The sequence below is a fragment of the Oncorhynchus mykiss genome, chromosome 27 (assembly GCF_057628025.1).
Source record: "Oncorhynchus mykiss isolate SJ-2025 chromosome 27, ASM5762802v1, whole genome shotgun sequence".
NCBI lineage: Eukaryota > Metazoa > Chordata > Actinopteri > Salmoniformes > Salmonidae > Oncorhynchus > Oncorhynchus mykiss.
In genome coordinates, this window is record NC_143048.1 from 4,848,292 (window position 1) to 4,867,567 (window position 19,276).

The following is a 19,276-nucleotide window of genomic DNA, read 5'->3' on the forward strand; positions in this document are numbered from 1 at the left end:
GGGAGGGAGGGAGGGAGGGAGGGAGGGAGGGAGGGAGGGAGGGAGGGGGGGGGGTGGCAAAGAGGAAGACAGACCGCGGGGAGGGGTGTCTGGCTCCCCGGTGGCGGTGTGGGACCTGTGTCTTGAGAGTGTGTGGAAAGGAGGGTGAGAGTCGTTGTTCGCCCCATGGCTAATCTAGAAAAGCACTTGTGTGTCCCCGTCTCGTTGTCTCCTCGGACCCTCTCAGGCTCTCCACCTCAAAACTGATATGGATGCCTGGAGAGAGGGAGCAATAGGCTGCATGCAAACCATGGTGACCCCCAACATAGCAGTAATAGTAGAAATAGTCTCTAGAAACATAAAAATATCAACTAAAAACATCTCCACTCTTAAACGACACGTTTCTATCCCAGCACGTGCAAGTCATTAGAATGGTTCCTGTCTAACTGACTTAAAAAACGGCCTAAAGTAGCAGGAACCTGGTATGGGAATGGCCCCTACTTATTTACATGAGTGCAAGTGCGTGCGCCTCCATTAGCAGGCCCGGTTTCGTTCTCTCCTCCACTACTGGTAAGGGGAGTGATCAATAATTCAATAGTTTTGGCGTCTGAATCCAACCCAAACGGCAAGATACACAAGCACTCTAGAGTCTAGTGCATCTGTGAGAGCGGTATTAATTAATAGCAAAATACATTGTGTTTTGTATGGAAATATCGGCTGGTAATGTGATCCGCATTGCTCTAAAATCGGCTCTCGTGTCAGGTGTTTATTAAATCCTCAGTAATGACCGGTTAAGATGTCCGGAAACAAGTCAGGCCAATTTGCTCTGGAAGTCAAGGGGTCTCTATGCATGACGCGCAGTCTCAATGAACCATATTAAACTGTGTAGACATTTCCAATCTGTCTGTACAAGTGTTTGGAATTAAAAACGAAACGAATTCATCTGAGCGTCATGCCAAACAGTGGCCTAATAGACAATAATGATTTTGCTCACCATAAAATAATTCTCAAATTGATATTTAAATGGTAGCCTAATTCCAAAAACAAAGAACCTATTTCAAATGTAGCCTATGGTATATTTTGAAAGCATTTTGAAAGCATCTGGAATAAAGCAATTATTGGAAATGTAATGATGTGTGTAAAAACGAGCTGGCCTTACATAAGAGACAACTGTAAGGCTAGACCAGTGAAAAGTTCCCGAAACAGCTACATCACCACACCGGCATTACACATTATCATTACACACCATCATTACACGCCATCAAACAGTCTTCGTGTCTTTTCGGGATTTTTCCGTGTATTCAATGGACTTGTAATATTCTATAAGCATTTTACTATCGTCTTCAATGCGATATTTGACACCTTTTCCACAGAGGTCTGAAATGTAACAAAACATTTTGAATAATGTACTGGTTTGGAAAGGTTAGGGACTATGACAAAGATGTCCATGATCCTGAGAAAAAAAATAACACGTGGCTAAACGGGCCTGACACAACTGGATCAAATATATCGAAACATGAATCATTTATGTAGCCTTCCATAAGTCTGTGTAGGCAAGGCCTACAACCTGAATACAATCAATGGTAGTAGCAGAAGTAGTAGACTAAATAATAATAATGCATCTTAGCCCATTATAATAATTGTAATAATACCCTTTGTGCAAAAATAATATGGAATAATACAGCAATAATCATATGAAATTAATATATTTTGTAACAAGTTTATCCATCGAAACTAGGCTACACCCCACACATGAGACACATTTGAATGAAAAAATAATGTAAACAGAGGCTATCATAAAAAGAAACTTCAGTTGATTTATTCTATGAACCGAAAACATGTTGTTCAGGTGAGTTCACGTTTCACATAAGTGATGAAAAAAGTATAAGAATTTCTATGATATTTTTAGAAATCCGTGCCTCAGGTAGGGGCTACGTTCACTTTTACTGTTATAAAAACATCAACATTACATAGCCTACAGAATGCACATGATTTTTACACACGGAAAGACAGTAAAATAGAAAACAAAAATGCTCTCACAATGCACTCATAAGCCACAAAATAACAAAAAATAATGCATGTTTCTTGTGTATTAACATATTTTACATGTGCTCCGTACCGTCTCACATATAGCCTACTGCAATTATTGACCAAATATTTTGTCATTCTTAACATGTGACATATATTGCGCTTTCAGTAGGTCGAATCACTCGCAAATGCACTCCATTGCATTGTATAAAACATAGACTAACGGAAGTTCACCATTCGCAAAATAATGTAACATTTTCGGGCAAATGTCTGAATTCCACACATCCTGACACGTCTAGAAGCCACGAAATCCAAATACTGTGACATTGAAGTGAGAGCTTCATCAGGTCCTCGGAGTGTCTGTCTGTCTGTCTGCTGTCCACGGAGGGAGAGCACGAGAGTGAAATGGAACCGACTCAAATAACGTCATCTGTGAGGAAAGACATTCATGCAACACTGCAGAGGAGTTTTCATTTGGACAAGAAAAATAACAGAAAAAAACCTGTCACATAAGTGTATTTTTTGTTGTTGTTGTCTCTATTCGTTCACGAACATCCGCTGTTTCCTTTACAGTGAACACGTTTTTGAAATATAACGAGGCCAGCCTCTATAGTGTCAAAAGGAAATAACATAGCCTAATAATGAAAAACAACGCAGAATAGTTCTCCTTGTTTCACAAAGAGTCGAACGTCCCATGCGGCATCGTTCCTCTTGGAAATCTTGCTCGTTGACACCTCCACCCTAGTTTCACGTTGGTGCAGTTACCACGTGGCATTTGTGAAGACGTAGCCTATATCAACTCCCGCCCTTTATTATCGATTTCACAGTCTATCTTTGTTTTTATCTCATAAATAGCCTATTTTCTATAGTTATACATGATGTCCTTCGTTTAAAAAACAAACAAAAAAACATATATGTCCTTGCTTTCACTTTGTAAAGCATTTTTTGTTTTGATGCCTCTGCGTTGTTGATGACTCTCAAGTCAATAATGTAGGCCTTTTTAGACGCCATATACACCTTGTTGCACGCCTAGTCACAGTCCCAGAGCTGCCGCGTGTTTTTTGGCCTTGAGTCTCAGATCTGCAATACTGGAGTTTTTGTTGGTGTTTTTGGCGGCTGCAGCTGCGGCCACAACCGAGGCAGCAGAGGCGGATTCAGCCGCGAGCGTAGCCAAGGGCAAACCAAATGGCGGGCCCGGAAACATCATGTAAGGGGCGTGCGCTGCCAGGTGAGAGTGCAGGTGATGGTGCGCGTGGGCCACCGCGCTGTCCAACTGCAGTTGCGCCTGGACCTGAAAGGAGAAGGGCGGCACGTTGCAATGACTATCCTACGGACGCACGGATGGGGGAAGAGAGGGGAGAAACATATTAGCTAACTTGTGGAAGGCTGTCTTGTATAAATTTCATAAAGTATTCATTGGGTCCAATTACATTTCAATTACAAGATCCGATGATATGAATTTGAAAATGGCCCTTTCAGATGGAATTGAGATGGAATTGAATCCAACCCTGTTGATCCATATTGTTGAATGCAAGCCGACATAAAACACACTATGTCAATTGAATCAAAAGTCAGTATTAAAACTTGAGGACACAATTTAAGAATCTCTAACGACTGGGGGGATTTTCTATTAATATGTGGCATAGGCTACAATGGGTATTCACTTGAGGGTCTGATAACAAGCCTAAAAGGCCTTATAGGATTATCTGAATAAGATTTTTGTAACACACTATTATTGGAACACTGTTGTCCCATACCACTTGGACAAGGCCCGTGCCAAGACAGCAGTCTGGTGATTGGTTTAGTCAAAGACTGCACGCTTCAAAGTAACTTGCCTGTTGGAATGGCATCCGTAAGGCCCCCACGTTGACATATGGCGCTACGCGACAACCTTCAAACTGACTCGCGGCTCCAATGAGAACTCCTGGAAAAAAAGATAGGACATCTGTAAGGGAAATAGTCTCCAGATTATAATTGAGGCAAATATGTATACTCCGGAAACAACAAACAATTCCATTATCCAAAATAATGGAGTGCAAATAGCACATCAGGATAACGATTCAGGGAGCCTACTGCCATTCAAACGCTATTGATTTTTTTGCACCATATAGCCTGTAGCAAGACTCTACAACCCTGTTCCTGGAGAGCTACCGTCCTGTATGTTTTCAATCCAAACCCATTTGTAACTAACCTGATTCAGTTTATTAACCAGCTAATTATTAGAATCATGTGCGCTAGATTAGGGTTGGAGTGGAAACCTACAGGACGGAAGCTATCCAGGAACAGGGTTGGAAAGCATTTGTTGTTGTGCATTTGGTGAATTTTAATTTGTAGGCACCCTTGATGGTTATGGTTTTCAAATATGTTCTTGTAACCCTTTCCAAATGTAAACCATTATTATCACGACGCGTAAAATGGCAGATGGACAAAGAATAAAAACGCACCTTTGTGTAACTGATTCTCCTGCTTTCTGCATTTGGCCCTCCGGTTCTGAAACCAAACCTGCGGGGAGAGAAATTAATTAGTGACCGTGATTGGCAGCTGCTTGTGAGGGCATGTGTAATTCCGCTCAAAATGACAACAACCGCAGAAAAACAATATCCCAAAGGAGCCCTGAAATATTAATGCGCACGCTTAACACCAGATTTTAATTATTACATGTACAAGGGGGCTGGCTAAATACAACGTAAGAAAGTAGACCACAACGAAAAGGGGGAATGTTATTATCATATTATAGCTGTGTAAACACACTTGTTTGACATTTGCAGGCTATATTTGATCAAAATAAATTACCTTCTCAGCACTGGTTTCATCTTTCTATAGATTAGCGTCCCAGAAGAACCGAATTGCTTCTCTGATATCGGATAGCATTAAGTGATTACGGCTTTGGACATCTGAGCAACGTGATCTGAGAAAAGCTCTCTCTCATTAATGGCTGGTGAAATTAATTACCTTAATCTGCAGGAAAATCTATGTTACTGAAGCATTTAAATGCTTTACAGTTTCGTTTAATTACCGCCATAACACGCCCTACACAAAGCTCTTTCTGAGGATAGCTCTTTTCCTTTATGTCTGTTCTTTAAAAGCATAATGTTCCGAGGAGTAGGCTATCTTGGAACGGAGATAAGGCGTCTCATTACTATGATAATCTACTTTGAATCCCCTACAAAGCTGTGGATAAATTAGCCCACAACACAGATTACCAATTCTCCTGCACAGAGCGCATCATGGACAGAATGGAAATTATATTGATAAGTCTATCAATATGTCGTAAGCGCCATCCTCATATTTTGACCACGTAGCCGTGTCAACAATGCAATATAACACACATCTCGTGTCTTATTGATTTTATTATAAATCTTTACGTAGACTGAAAACAGAAGCAAATAGCCCACCGCGAAGTAAGCAAAGACGTTGCTACTTTAAAACAAAAATAAATTGGCCTTTGTGCCGGAAATGGTCATTTCATCCCTGCATGCAACTGTGGCTAGAAAAGGGCCCAATGAATCGCATGGTCGTTTACATCATGTACTGAAAATAGAAAAAGCAGCAGATCTTGATTTGGGAAGAAAATAATACATAATTTATGTAAATCCTCGAGCTGTGCTCCTTGCACTCGCCTTGCTTGTGACACAATACGCCTTGGTAAAATTCCAACTCTCGCCGGGATACGTTGCAAAAAGCGCTTGCTTTAACTTTTATGGGGGAGGGAGGTCTTTTTGGCTCGTTTTATGATATTTTAGAAAGAACCGACATATTCAGTGAATAAATACTCGCTCCGTCGTCTCCCTGGGCCGATGCATAAGGGATGAAAGAGGCTGAAATAAGATATTATGGGGTTTGATAAATCAGATCAGAACCGATGTCTATGTTCATTGTCATTGCTCGGCTCAGTCACTCTTCTCCGGTTACACAGAGACTGACGTCCCCCCCTCTCCGAAACCGCTTATTGGGTTTCAGTAGTACAGATGGTCTTTCCCGGTGGAAAAAATACAAGACAGATGTATCTCGTGCGAGCAACATATAGGTTACTAACAAAGTGGGGACAAATATTGTGTTTGTTTTCTACAGGATTTTGAATGTCTGATTTAAAATTAAATTGATCGTATAATAATATTTTTTTAAACAAAATTGTAATCTGAAACTTGGCACAATGTGGTTTGCACGATAGGCCTACATATATGACAAGATTATAGGCCTTCATTGAGATACACTGTACAGCGTTATTCTTTTTTACATGGAATAACTCTCTTTCTTTATTCTCACTCTTTCTTTCTTTATTCTCTCTCGCTCACACACACGCGCGCGCGCGCGCACACACACACACACACAGACACACAGAGAGAGAGAGAAACACAGCATATTCAGAAAATCAGATTTCATCCATTTTAACATTTCAGTTTTAGTTTTCTTGATAGCCAAATACATCAACTATAAAATGTTGATCAATTGTTTATAGTGTAACTTTCTAGAATGGTGCTATGCCCCCCCCCCCCCCCCCCCAAAAAAAGGCACAAGAAGCATGTAAATAAACCCCATTCTCAAGAGACCGGTAGTGGTACATGGTTTCCCTCTGTGCGTAAAAGTATAGTCGAGAACATGAGGACAACTGTTTCCTCTAGACATCGGGTTCTCTTTTGTCAAATATTCCTAATATGAGCAACACACGACATCTTTACACATAGACAACAAACCTAAAGAAGATAGAGAGCCCCTTACTTGTACTCGAGCCTCGGACAGCCCTAGCCGCTGGCTCAGCTCCTCCCGCATGAAGGCATCTGGATAGTGGGTCTCATCGAAAAGCCGCTCTAGCTCGTTCAATTGCTCCAGTGTAAAGTTAGTCCGACTTCTCCTCTGCTTGATTTTAGTCTGTGCCTCGTCCTCCATTTGCTTTGTGTCCTCTTTTCTCTCTTTCATGTGCGTGGTACCTACAGAGAAGGGTAGCAGCAAATGAATGAGGGTGAGTAAAAAGGCCTCAGCTATACAAGGGTAGAGGAGGAGGCATCACACAACGACCTTCCTAAAGCGAACATGTGGATCCATCCTCCCAAGCATTACACCAATATCAGCTTCGGATGTTTTGTAGTCCTACAGAAAGGTCCTCAATTGTTAACTCCTTATAAATATGCATTGAGGTGCTCACTGTTGGATGTCCTATCGCTTATCATAGCTCGTGTTTTCCTGTTTAGGATATAGGACCAGCAGCTCGGTTTATATTGTTCATGATGTCACTACAATTGTATTGTAATGGCTATGATATGATTTGTACTAAGGTATAGGCCTACCCGTTGTGCAAGTGTGGGATTTATCTAATTGTATCTGCCCAATGTCATTCTCCACGGTTGTATAAAGTGAAACGACTGATTATTAACATTTGAAGACGTAAAAGATTACCATCCCAGCTAATGCAACATTAGGCTATTTGTTTGATCTAGGCCAATGCAATTAGTGATCAATATGATAGTCAATATAGCGAAAATACCTATTCCAATTAATATTATTATTATTATTATGATTAGGATGCATAATTACTGATGACATAATCCAATTAAATGATTAGAGAACATGTATGAAAAACATAAATACATTAATATGAATAATTTCTGCTAGGCCTGTTGATTTTTTGTGTTATTGGATCATTTAAATAGCCATCTTTTCTCCCAGCCTTTTTGTCTGTATGCGGTTGATGAATATCTCAATACAACACATTGTTTCTTGTTACTGAAATTATATCGCGTTTCAGATGGGGTTACACAGTGACCAGCCATGGTCCAATTGTGGACTTGATAATTCCAAAATAAATGCGTTTATCTTTTAAAAGCATGCTATACCATTTCTCTTCAGACAGAAAAGCACTTAACCGGATAGACCTACCTAATTCAATTGTGGACCTGGTATTACACTCAACATTGCATTACACAGCCACTACACATTATGACAACAACTAGGCTATAAACGTAAGATTACTTTTAGTGTCCCTCACAGTCACATGAAGCTAAACTTGTAATTGGGCAACATTCAAAATACAAAAGAGTGCTAAAACATGCACGTAGGCATATAAACGTATACCAACTTATAGAAGCAACACCTTCATTTGTTTTTCCCCCTGCGATATACACAAAAGCATGCAAGGATATGTTCTTTGACTAGGCCGGTGACATGTTTGTCAAAGTTAGCGCACGGGGTATTCCCAAAGTATGAACGTTAGAGCATAATTCAAAAAGATGTTGACTTTGTTTAACCTCAAAGCAGTTGCATTATAGTACATCGCATAAGAAAACCGTATGAACGCATAGCTGGAGGCTAGTTTACCATCGATCAGTTTCGGGCTTCCCACATCCCTGGTTCTCTCTGGCCCCAGCATGTCCGGTTCCCTGCCTGGCGATCGCGCGTCTACCCGAGCGATATCGTTCATTTCCTCGCGATTCGGATCGCTGGCGAGACCCTCCCTGGCTCGCGCGGATCCGGTCTCCAGCACCTCCCTGTACGTGATCACTTCCTTCTTTTCCTTCACTTTCTGATCAAAAGACTTCGACACAAACGCGGTAAGTTCTTCCATCACTGCTCCAAAAAATCTCCTCGTCTTGGTCTCTCACTCTCGCTCTCTCGTTCTCTCTCTCTCTCAGTTCCACAACAGTTTAAGACATCAAGAGTGTTTATTTTAGACGACCTAAATGCAAGGTGATGTTGTTGCCAACTCTGGATCTCGTGCTGCAGCTAAATGTATAAGATCTCGACAAATTCTTCTTGCTGCGGAGTTCCAACCTGCTGGTGATCCGCTATTGAAGTCACAGTATTTATACTTTGCAACGCCTGCCCCTTGATCTGTGCAAATTACCTCCCCTCAGGATGCCGGGATGAGCCCCCTTCCCTTCGCCTGTACTGACAGCATCGAAAAACAGATTAGCAGCCCTTCAGATTTCACATCATTCTTACGAGGTTGCTATTGGCCATTAATCCAAGATTGACAAGAAGGACTAATTAATTTAATTAAGCGTGGATTCGTTGCTATTGTCCTGAATTAGTTTTTTAAACACCAGGGAGATGGGCAGGATTTCTGCAGGGGTGTGGCTAAAACTGAAAATGACAAGCTCGTGCGGGGAGCACATAACGGAGCTTCCTCCAAATCTCTGTGATCTGGGAAAAAAAGAGACAGCGACAGTGATACGGAGAGAGAAAGGTAAAGAGAGGACCAACTGGGATGCTTGGTGGAGGCTCACCGTAGCCAGACACTCACCTTGACTCACATGCAACGATAACGCGTTTGAACAATGTTTTCTGCTCAAATAACAGCAAATAAACACATAGTTGAAGCAATAACAGATAAACTATTCTGCATGTTGATAGTTTGTATATGTTACTTGTTAGTAATTTGTGGTGTGTAATTTGTAAGAACAATAATTTGATAAGCAGCTATCATATTAATAATAATCACAATAATAATAATAATAACAATAACAATAGTAATCATAATAATAATGATAATAATAATACAAATGATAAAAGTAATACATATTTCTCCCATGATTTGGAAGATAGCATAATTCATTATTCGATTTTGATTTAGTTTTTTACAAGCCTGTTTTTAATTGAGGCTATGAATGACCAGATAATTATGATCAATAGTTTTTGTTCTTCAAATGTCTTCAGATGACAACTGAAATGATAAAACTGATCTCACATTTTTGTCTTAATTTATTAGATAATGTATTTACATTTTAAATCAGCAATTATATTAATCTGAAGTCATTAGGGAAACTATATTGCTTAATATCAAATCTCGATAGACTTTCTCACGCCATTAGAATGTTAAACAGCAACTAAACGTTTAATTAAAGCTTTTCATGTGATGCGTTGCCATTGGGCGTGTTAATTATGGTTTCTTAAGTTGACTGCCTATTGAAATTATTGCACATTTGCAAAATAAATAAACAATGGTTCATTTACGGTGAAGGTTACTGGATGCCGTGGGGACAAAGCAATTAAGTGAACTGAAAAAGGCTAAATATAAGCCGGAATGGGATGGGATACAGCTGTATGATAGGCTATCACTTGTAAATTTGATGCAAAATTAAAGCGCGTTTATTGATAATCTATATAAATATTTTTTCCACACACAGGCTCGAACAATTCCCCTTATTAAAAATTAATGATGTCTCCGCTCTTGAACCTTAGGCATTAATTATTTTTCTGCGGCCTCTGAAAGCAGCAGAAATTATAGGCTGCTATTAGGCTAGATAATTTAAATTAATCTGTAACCTGCTATTTATATCACAATAAGTACAAAGACCTACACACTTTAGTAGTTTAAGTTCTATCAATTGCAAAGATAAACATGTTCGATCCATTTCAACGTGGGATGTCGTAAAGGTTAGGCTACTAATAGAACACCCTTTCCAATAAGTTAATAAAAAGTTAGTATTCCGCATACGTAAACTACCATGGAACCATCTCCGAGTTAAAGTTTTAACATAGGAAAACCGAGAAACAAGAAAACTATTGGCTATCGGACATTTATTTAGACTAGGCCTATGGTATTTTAGGAGTTTATATGCTATATAACCTGTATTCACTCTAATAGGCCTAAATGGATAATCAACCCCCCAAAAATGATATGCTCCCTTTGTGTGTGTATGTGGGTATGTGTGCCTTTTGCGTATGTGTGTTTGTATGTGTGTGTGCGTGTTGCGCGCGTGAAGACAAAACCTGTGGACCAAAGAGCAACATTTCTATTCAATTAATTCTAGCACAATACATGTTAGGCTTAAATTACTCCTAAACCTATCAAATTATTATTATTAATTCAAAGTAGGCCTAATGAGAGCAAATGCATGGGGTGCACATACGAATGTTCTTCAAGCAACCCCAAATGCTTTCTCTCGTTTATTTAATAGGTAGTCTATTTGGGAAGAATCCTTTGTTAAAGTAGGTTATAAGAAGAAACTTGGAATAGTCTGACATCATTGACATGGCTTTCATATCGTACTATTTGAATGTAACGCGACAACCTTAACCATAAAGCAAGACAAAAAAACAAAGAAATGGTACTTTGCTTTAGCCTATCTGCTCTATAATGGACTTCAAGTCCTAATGCGTCAAGTTGCGTGAAATCTGATTAGCCTAGAAATACTTCAGTGCCGAATCAGAGTGAGAGTGTGGGTGATATTCCTTTGAAATATGCCTAATGATAATTTATATTCTATGTGAGGCGCCAAATATGTGATTGGACTGTGATATGTGGTTGTCCCACCAAACTATCTTAAAATGAATGCACTAACTGTAAATCGCTCTGGATAACAGCGTCTGCTAAATTATTAAAATGTAGACTAATTGTAAAAATGTAATCTTGATTGCAGGTCTGATAGGTCTACAAGTCTACATTTTCCTCAAATGACATGAGCAGTAAGATTTGCAATTATAACCAATTCGGAGATTATTCGGCATTCACAGTTTATTTTACACTCATAATATCTCAAAATAAAAAAATGACCGTTTTATTATAGGCCTACAACTTCATGCTACTGTTTCCCATAGCCTAGGCTATATACGATATAACGTAACAAAAGTTATGCAACTTCACGAAATATAGGCTAAACATACACAATTGTAAAATATGACAAGAGTAGCATAGAGATCATTGATTGAGAGACATACGAACGATAGCTCTGTTATAGATTCTCTTGCCTGCGTGTTTCATCCGAGCGTTCTTCAATCGATGTGCTCTCGATCTACTAGTTTAGTCTTTTGAGCAGTGCATGGTGGTGTATTTCGAGTGGTTTTCAAATGAAGGAGGAATATTTGTCGCATGATACCTGGTATGAATTGTTGTTTTTCCCCCAAATTTACAGTCACTGTATAAGTAATGTTTGAAATACATCAATGCTGGTAACAACGTTGTAGCTATTTACCGTAACACAAAAATGCCTATAAGTTAGTCAGCTGTGCTTCGCTGCAAACTAAAGCTAACACGATAGCTAGCATACCAGCAGTCTTGAAATGGCAAATTCTGCCTGCATGCTATAACCTGAAAATGAAAACTTCACAGTATATTTTTAACACATGCATAAACGGTAGCTATTTCAACAATTATTTGGGAATGCAAAGCTAGCCATTATGCTTGATAGCGTAAACTGTCGCTAGTTAGCGCTATGATAATGTAAGTTCATTGTTTACATTCTGTCCACGCTCTCTTAAGGCAGGTGGAGCCGAGTTGAAGTTAGCTAACGAGCTCTTTGACATACTGATTGCACAAGTATATTCAGAATAGAAAAGTTATTTTGCCAGCTATTTGTCAGTCTTGTAGGAAGGAAGGAATGGGGACATTAAACAACGTAGCCTCTCGCCACAGTACAGCTGTTCATTGCAGGATTTACGCTGTCTCAACTCAACTCCACGCTTTACGATGGAGTTGAGCAGCGACTAGTGTTGGCGGACTGGAACTTTTAAAACGACTGATTTGAGCACCCAAATAATAGCCTGCAATTACACAGAACAATGTCATGTGTAATTGCAGGCTATTCTTTGGGTGCTCAAATCAATAGTTTATATACAAAAAACATTGTATGTGACATCGCAACTCCAGTCAGCCCGCACTAGTCGCCGCTCAACTCCATCGTAAATCGTTGAGTTTAATCGGCTAGATGTAGGCCTACTGTTTCGTCTGAGAAATCAATGAATAACGATTTGATTAAATTAAATAAGACGTCCTTTTTCCTGCTGTTATGCTTTCTCCCTCTCCCAGACCCAGTGAAGTGAGGGATAATGGGACACCACTCCTCTGACAGCTAGGAGGACAGCCATAGCAGGAGGAAGAAGAAGGAAAATCACGGAAGGCGCTCCTATTCCTCCAGCTCCTCCGGTAGCCAGGTGACCAGCCACAGAAAGAGGTCCAGCAGCTGCTCCAGAGACAGAGACAGGAGGTAGGTCTATATAGAAATACTACAATATACAGAGACCGTTAGATGAGTTAACTACTATACTACACTGGCAAAGATAGGAGGGCAGAAAGAAAGGACAGACCTGCATGGTACTTGAACTGTGTACAATACTAGAGGAACATGCATACTGTCTCCTTCTAACAGAGGTGCATGAATAAAGGAGCAAACTGAATGTGTAATGGATCATCAGCTGTAACAGGGGCTGGTCTAGTGGTAGTGCCATCATCTCCGCACCACATATGCCTGTGGAGGCGGCGGTTGGATCCCCCCGTCCTGCCACTCACTTTGTCTCCTGTATCCCTCTCCTCTATCTCTCCATCTACATATCTAGCTAGCTATCCCGAATATGTTTATGAAACGTGCCTTAAAATATATATTTAAAAATAATAATTATTGAAAGACGGTGTCAATTGAGTAGGATAATACTACTTTATAGAGCTACTACTTAGGGTGTCCAATCCAAAATGCATCTTTAGACCAATGGGTAACTCCGCAGTGCGTTAAAGAATGTAGAGGGAAGATTGATATTCATTTTGACATGTAGTATTTTCACATTTTGGTATACGCTTTTCATATTCATTCGAAATTAATGCAAGCGTATCTCTGTGAAATGTCGACGGACAGGGCCTAAAATTAACACCTGCCAAATGCGGGTAGATGTTGGTATTTTCCGGGTAAGATGTCTATTTCACCAGCCACGTTGGCGGGTGGTCAGGGCTCCAGAGTGCAAGCATTTCACTTAAATTTGTGAATAAAAATAGTCAAGTATAATCACATTTATAGTAAAATGAATGCAGCAGTAGCTGTTTTCAAAGTGTTTCTGCCATTTCGTTTCATTGCTTGTAAATGAATCGTACAATGTCAAGAACTACGAATCCTGTATAGCCTATTCCCCCTCGTGCTGCAACACTGCCTGGCAGAAGCGCTGCGCACAGGCATAAAAGTTGGTCTAATTTACTTGAAACGAATGTCTACTGAAGTGAGACTTTGTCCTTGTGTTTCTAGAATATGTACATTGGTTTGTTCACAAGCTAGGTTGTTGTTCTATGTTTTGAGTTTCATCTGCTAGGGAAGAGAAGACAACACTTCTACAAGTCAGACTCAATCTCACAGGCACAAACATGACTCGAGTCGCGCTAACATGGTAACCTCCCGTCCTTAAGGGGGCAGGTGACATCTTTTGGTTATTTTGGTTAAAGGCCACCAAAAATGACCTACTAGCCTCTGCTAGGCCCATATCCCGGCTAGCTAAAGAGGTCCATCAGCCACTCCTTGGGCTACAATACCTATTTTTCCAATTGGCCTGGACCTCTTTTATTGCCGATACGGAGCCCTGCCGATCCATCATGACTGGACTACCGACGTAATCCGCCCGAGGGTTTTTTTCAACAGGCTCCTCCGTCGCGATGTCCTCTGAATGCCCATCTGGTAGCCGCGGACCGCTAGCTGTCTAGAGTAGAGGTCGACCGATAAATCGGAATGGCCGATTAATTAGGGCCGATTTCAAAAAAGTACTTCATTCATCAGGCTACTCCCACTGTCCTCCATCACTACACAGACAGCTAAAGGGAAGGGGAGGGAGATTCATAGAGGGGATGGTGGAGTAGAGGGATAGGGTTTTATACTATTGTTGCTATAGAGCAGGGCCGCCCAAATTGGGGTTTGCAGGCCAAACTTGGCCCTCAACAACATTCGGTTTGGTCTGTCAGGTACTGTATGTAGTAATAAGTTATTTGTGTGGTCAATGAGCCTTCTAAGCTTCACCATCAAGCCTATTTGTGGTGTAATTGAATGTAACAAGTAGTGGATGTGGTGTTGGTGAGTACAAAAGGAAAAGGAAGTACCCACAGTGGTCTGCTAGTGGGAGATTCTCAATTGGGCAAAAGTCTGTCCTCACTGTGACTTCTCCGTCCTACTCTCCTCCATGACCTAGAAACCGATAAGTGGTTGAGTGGTCAAGGAGAGTGTAAATTTGCTAGTAGGCGAGCGGGGGATTATGCTCACCTTCTCGATGACCTACAGTGCCTTGCGAAAGTATTCGGCCCCCTTGAACTTTGCGACCTTTTGCCACATTTCAGGCTTCAAACATAAAGATATAAAACTGTATTTTTTTGTGAAGAATCAACAACAAGTGGGACACAATCATGAAGTGGAACGACATTTATTGGATATTTCAAACTTTTTTAACAAATCAAAAACTGAAAAATTGGGCGTGCAAAATTATTCAGCCCCCTTAAGTTAATACTTTGTAGTGCCACCTTTTGCTGCGATTACAGCTGTAAGTCGCTTGGGGTATGTCTCTATCAGTTTTGCACATCGAGAGACTGAAATTTTTTCCCATTCCTCCTTGCAAAACAGCTCGAGCTCAGTGAGGTTGGATGGAGAGCATTTGTGAACAGCAGTTTTCAGTTCTTTCCACAGATTCTCGATTGGATTCAGGTCTGGACTTTGACTTGGCCATTCTAACACCTGGATATGTTTATTTTTGAACCATTCCATTGTAGATTTTGCTTTATGTTTTGGATCATTGTCTTGTTGGAAGACAAATCTCTGTCCCAGTCTCAGGTCTTTTGCAGACTCCATCAGGTTTTCTTCCAGAATGGTCCTGTATTTGGCTCCATCCATCTTCCCATTTATTTTAACCATCTTCCCTGTCCCTGCTGAAGATACTGGACATAAACCCCCTCCCAGCCTCCTACAAACGCACGCTCGCTTGACACTCCCCTCTGCAGTCGTTTAGACAAGGCCGGTTGATGGTAATTATTTATGAGCTTTGGTCAGGGTCCATTACGCGTGATGGGAAATCATTGGTGGTCTTGAGAGAATAGCTCACTGATCTGGGGCCGGCTGGGTGGCGTGGGGAGGGGCCGGTTGTAGCCGTTTAAACCATTAGCCTTCAGTCTTCCCACTCATTCATTAGCTGCCTAGGAAGTGCTTCTGTCAAATCAAGGAGTCGGACATGGCCAAGGAATGGTTGAAAATAGATACCAGGTTCAATAGATTAAGTTAGGCCTTCATGTATGAGGCTACGTCTGCATCTCCCTATAGGCCAGTGGTCAAAATTAATGCGCCGTATAGGGAACAGGGTGCTATTTGGGACACACCCTACGTGTGTAAAGATAACCGCTACCCTAAGTCTCCAGTGAAGAGCAGCAAGTGTTCACTAGCTGTTCACCAGGCATTAAATAGCTCCCCCCACACTTTTCCGTTGAGTTGACACCGAACACACAGTCAGTGTTGGTGCACATGTCAACCCTGCTCCCACTATTCACTTGGATGGCTTCCGTCATGCCGGAGCGCAGAGGCAGCCTCCCTCTCATGTGCCGTAGCGGCGTCTTTCTCTTTCTGTGAACCAGCCGTGTTTTGTTCCATTATCTTCACACGCCTGTGTGTGTGTATATACTGCAAGTTCAAATAACATGTCTTGTCCTGGACGTTTCTTCTGCTGAACGCGAGTCTGAAGTGCTTGAGTCAGGGCCACGACGGAAGCCTTCTTCCTGAACCAACCCGCCTCTGTGATCCAACCAACCCGTTGAATAGTAATACAGTGCTCTTTCTCTCTCAGTAAGTAGTAACAAGTTTGTTTTGATAGTTCAGCGTCTATTATTTGTTCAGTGTTTTTTTTCTCTTCCCCTCTTATCTTGCTGGGCTCCCAATGGAGAGGGCCTGTTTTTTTAGTAGTAAGCATATGTGAGTATTTGGTGCGGGAGAGAAACAAATAGAAAGAGAATAGTTAATAATGAATATTACTCAAACTGTTTCAGAGTCAGACAAGCCCCCCTCAAATGTACATACTCTCCCACCAATGATCGCTGCTTCACACTATCAATCAGAGCGCCATTTAGGCAACGGCAGTGTTTACAAAACAGAATAGCATTTGTTCCACACCACTGTCGGAAGCCCCAGCCCCAGCTGAGGAGCTCCGTGGCTGCAGCCCCTGCTGACTGCAGCCCCTGCTGACTGCAGCCCCTGCTGACTGCAGCCCTTGCTTACTGCAGCCCCTGCTTACTGCAGCCCCTGCTTACTACAGCCCCTGCTGACTGCAGCCCTTGCTTACTGCAGCCCCTGCTGACTGCAGCCCTTGCTTACTGCAGCCCCTACTGACTGCAGCCCCTGCTGACTGCATCCCTTGCTTACTGCAGCCCCTGCTGACTGCAGCCCCTGCTGACTGCAGCCCTTGCTTACTGCAGCCCCTGCTGACTGCAGCCCCGCTAAGGCTGCAGCAGCGTGTCTGTCAGCACCACTTTGGTCCAAAACCACCAAGATACGTGGTTAAGACAGCAAGGCTTGATGATTCGATGAACAGCCACTGGCACTTCTTGGGGGCTAGGTATGGAAAGTAATAAGGGAATGATTTGATTACTGAAATTAACAACGCAACAAATTAGGATTGTGAGGGATATATATTTATGTATGAGATGGGACTGGGAGACATGTCTTCTCTGTTACTCAGTCTAACGTGTTGTGAAAGACGGGTAAGAACACAGAGAATGAGAGAGGATCTACTGCTTGGGGAGGAAGCACAGGGGAGAGGGTGTGAAGGGCTGAGCCAGAGGGTTGATATGTGGTGTGTGTGTGTGTCTGTGTGTGTGTGTGTCAGACGCAGGCGGCGGTCCAACAGCAGCTCGTCCCGAAGGAGGAGGGAGCGGAGATGGAGATCGAGGCAGGACCAACCGCTCCCATAGGACATGCAGCCGCACCCGCAGGTATGATGGGGACTGAGGTAATGGGGATGGGGGGACTTGGTAGGGGGAGAGAAGGGCTCAAGTGGGTTTACAGCGGAATTACTGTAGTTTTGTGGGTATGAGGTTTGCGAGTAGCAGGTGCTGGCTATCAATAGGTGCCTGACTACCACACACACACCATACTCTACTCTCTCCAGCGTACGCATACTCTGTGTTTGTCCCTTATTTTTGGCTCAATTTCACAATGATCATGATTGGTTCCAGCAACCACACTCTGAATGTTGCCATTTTGCTTGCTGTTTACAGCAAAACATACTCAAACAAAAAACAACAACATTTGTAGGGACTTGGTGTGCATTTGCATGCGTGCACGTGTGTTCATGATAGTGTGTGTGTGTATGTATGTATGTGCCAGCCAAGCAGGCAGCAGCAGCTCAGTGTGGTTTGCTTGCTGTGGTGGCGAAGGCCATTATCACATGGCAGGCTGTCATTAAAGAGACTGTGACTCTTTCACTACTGGGACAGCTAATGACACACACAAACAAACACTCTCTCTCTCTCTCTCTCTCTCTGTCTCTGTCTTTGTTTCTGTCTCTGTGTCACTGTCATTGGTTGGCTGGGAGACACACAATGGGGGAGGCTCTATGCATGGTTGTCCATGTCATTAACAACTCTGCTGTTTAAATCTGTTTTTATCATATTTAATTGTGCACAAGGCCCCTTGTTTACTTGTTGTATGGCTACAGAGAAGAATTGACCAACCGTTTTAGTCACAAAGAAGCGGTTTCATATATTCATTAGGTTAGATGAGATGGCGGTGATTAAGGAAACTGGTGACAGAGACTTTGGACTGTCAGAGCTAGCAGGGGAGCCTAATTGGGTGGAGGTGCCCTTCTTACATGGAGAATGACATTGTTTATACATATGTACACATGCACACACTGCCAAACCACAGATGTTCTTTTGTGACGCTCCGCCAACGACAGCGTTGATTACAACAACACCTCCCCCCAAACCAAACAGACATTAACGCCAGTCTCACATGAAAGTAGTAGGGAGATTTTGGAATTACAGTTGATGATATCTCTGTGTTAACAAATGAAGCAATGCGATTAAAGAGGGAAGCCTCCTGTAATCGGCTTAAGCAGAGCTGTGAGGGGGGCGGGTGGGGGGTGGAGGGGGCACTGCAACCTGAATGTTAAGTGGGGAATACGTTTCATAATTTCTGTCTCGACAATGGCCAATCTGCAGCGATGCCAGTCCATCAGGGCAAACGCACCTGCAGCAAGCTACGGACCGTTTCACCTGTGGTAATTGCTTAGTACACGAGTTGCTATTAGCGCAAACTTCAACTATTCATACCTGTTGGGTTCACTGAATGAAGCAAGGGGAAACTCATGAAAGTTATAAGAAAATGTCAGGGTTTGCAGTTTATATGGATTCAATGGCAGATCGCACACCACTGATTGTGGGAAGTATCGCAAATAGGCCTATAACGTTCCCGATTATTATCAATAGTCGACATCTATCTACTGTATCTGTCATATCTGTGTGTGTGTATCTCATGCAGGTTGAACCCAACCTCTAAACACAGTCAGTGGTGTGGCAGGGTAGACGAAATGCATACATACTGGGGGTGCTGCTGCC

At 42.0% G+C, this 19,276-nt stretch overlaps 2 protein-coding genes across 4 annotated transcripts in view; one reads left to right on the top strand and one right to left on the bottom strand.

Moving 5' to 3' along the window:
• Positions 1–1,776: 1,776 nt before the first annotated feature.
• On the bottom strand, positions 1,777–9,074 carry LOC110507357 (short stature homeobox protein 2). The gene is made up of 5 exons (XM_021587297.3): positions 8,320–9,074; positions 6,727–6,935; positions 4,452–4,509; positions 3,843–3,931; positions 1,777–3,334 (listed from the first exon to the last, which is right to left on the bottom strand). Exons 1-5 carry the CDS (start codon positions 8,564–8,566, stop codon positions 3,041–3,043), a joined length of 897 nt encoding a protein of 298 aa, XP_021442972.1. The 5' UTR covers positions 8,567–9,074; the 3' UTR covers positions 1,777–3,040.
• A 2,623-nt stretch (positions 9,075–11,697) lies between these two features.
• Positions 11,698–19,276, top strand: part of LOC118936606 (uncharacterized) — a 179,041-nt gene continuing 171,462 nt past the window's right edge. For all 3 annotated transcript variants that reach the window (XM_090224232.1, XM_090224233.1, XM_090224231.1), the window contains exons 1-3: positions 11,698–11,822; positions 12,749–12,926; positions 17,545–17,650. The gene's annotated coding sequence lies outside the window, so the exon portion shown is untranslated. The remainder of the gene's footprint in view (positions 11,823–12,748; positions 12,927–17,544; positions 17,651–19,276) is intronic.

Coding starts and splice junctions, on each gene's coding strand:
- LOC110507357 (XM_021587297.3), bottom strand. CDS start 8,566: ATGGAAGAACTTACCGCGTTTGTGTCGAAGTCTTTTGATCAGAAAGTG. Junction 6,936..8,319: donor AAGCCCGAAACTGATCGATG/GTAAACTAGCCT, acceptor CCTTCTCTGTAG/GTACCACGCACATGAAAGAG. Junction 3,932..4,451: donor GGAGAATCAGTTACACAAAG/GTGCGTTTTTAT, acceptor CTTTTTTTCCAG/GAGTTCTCATTGGAGCCGCG.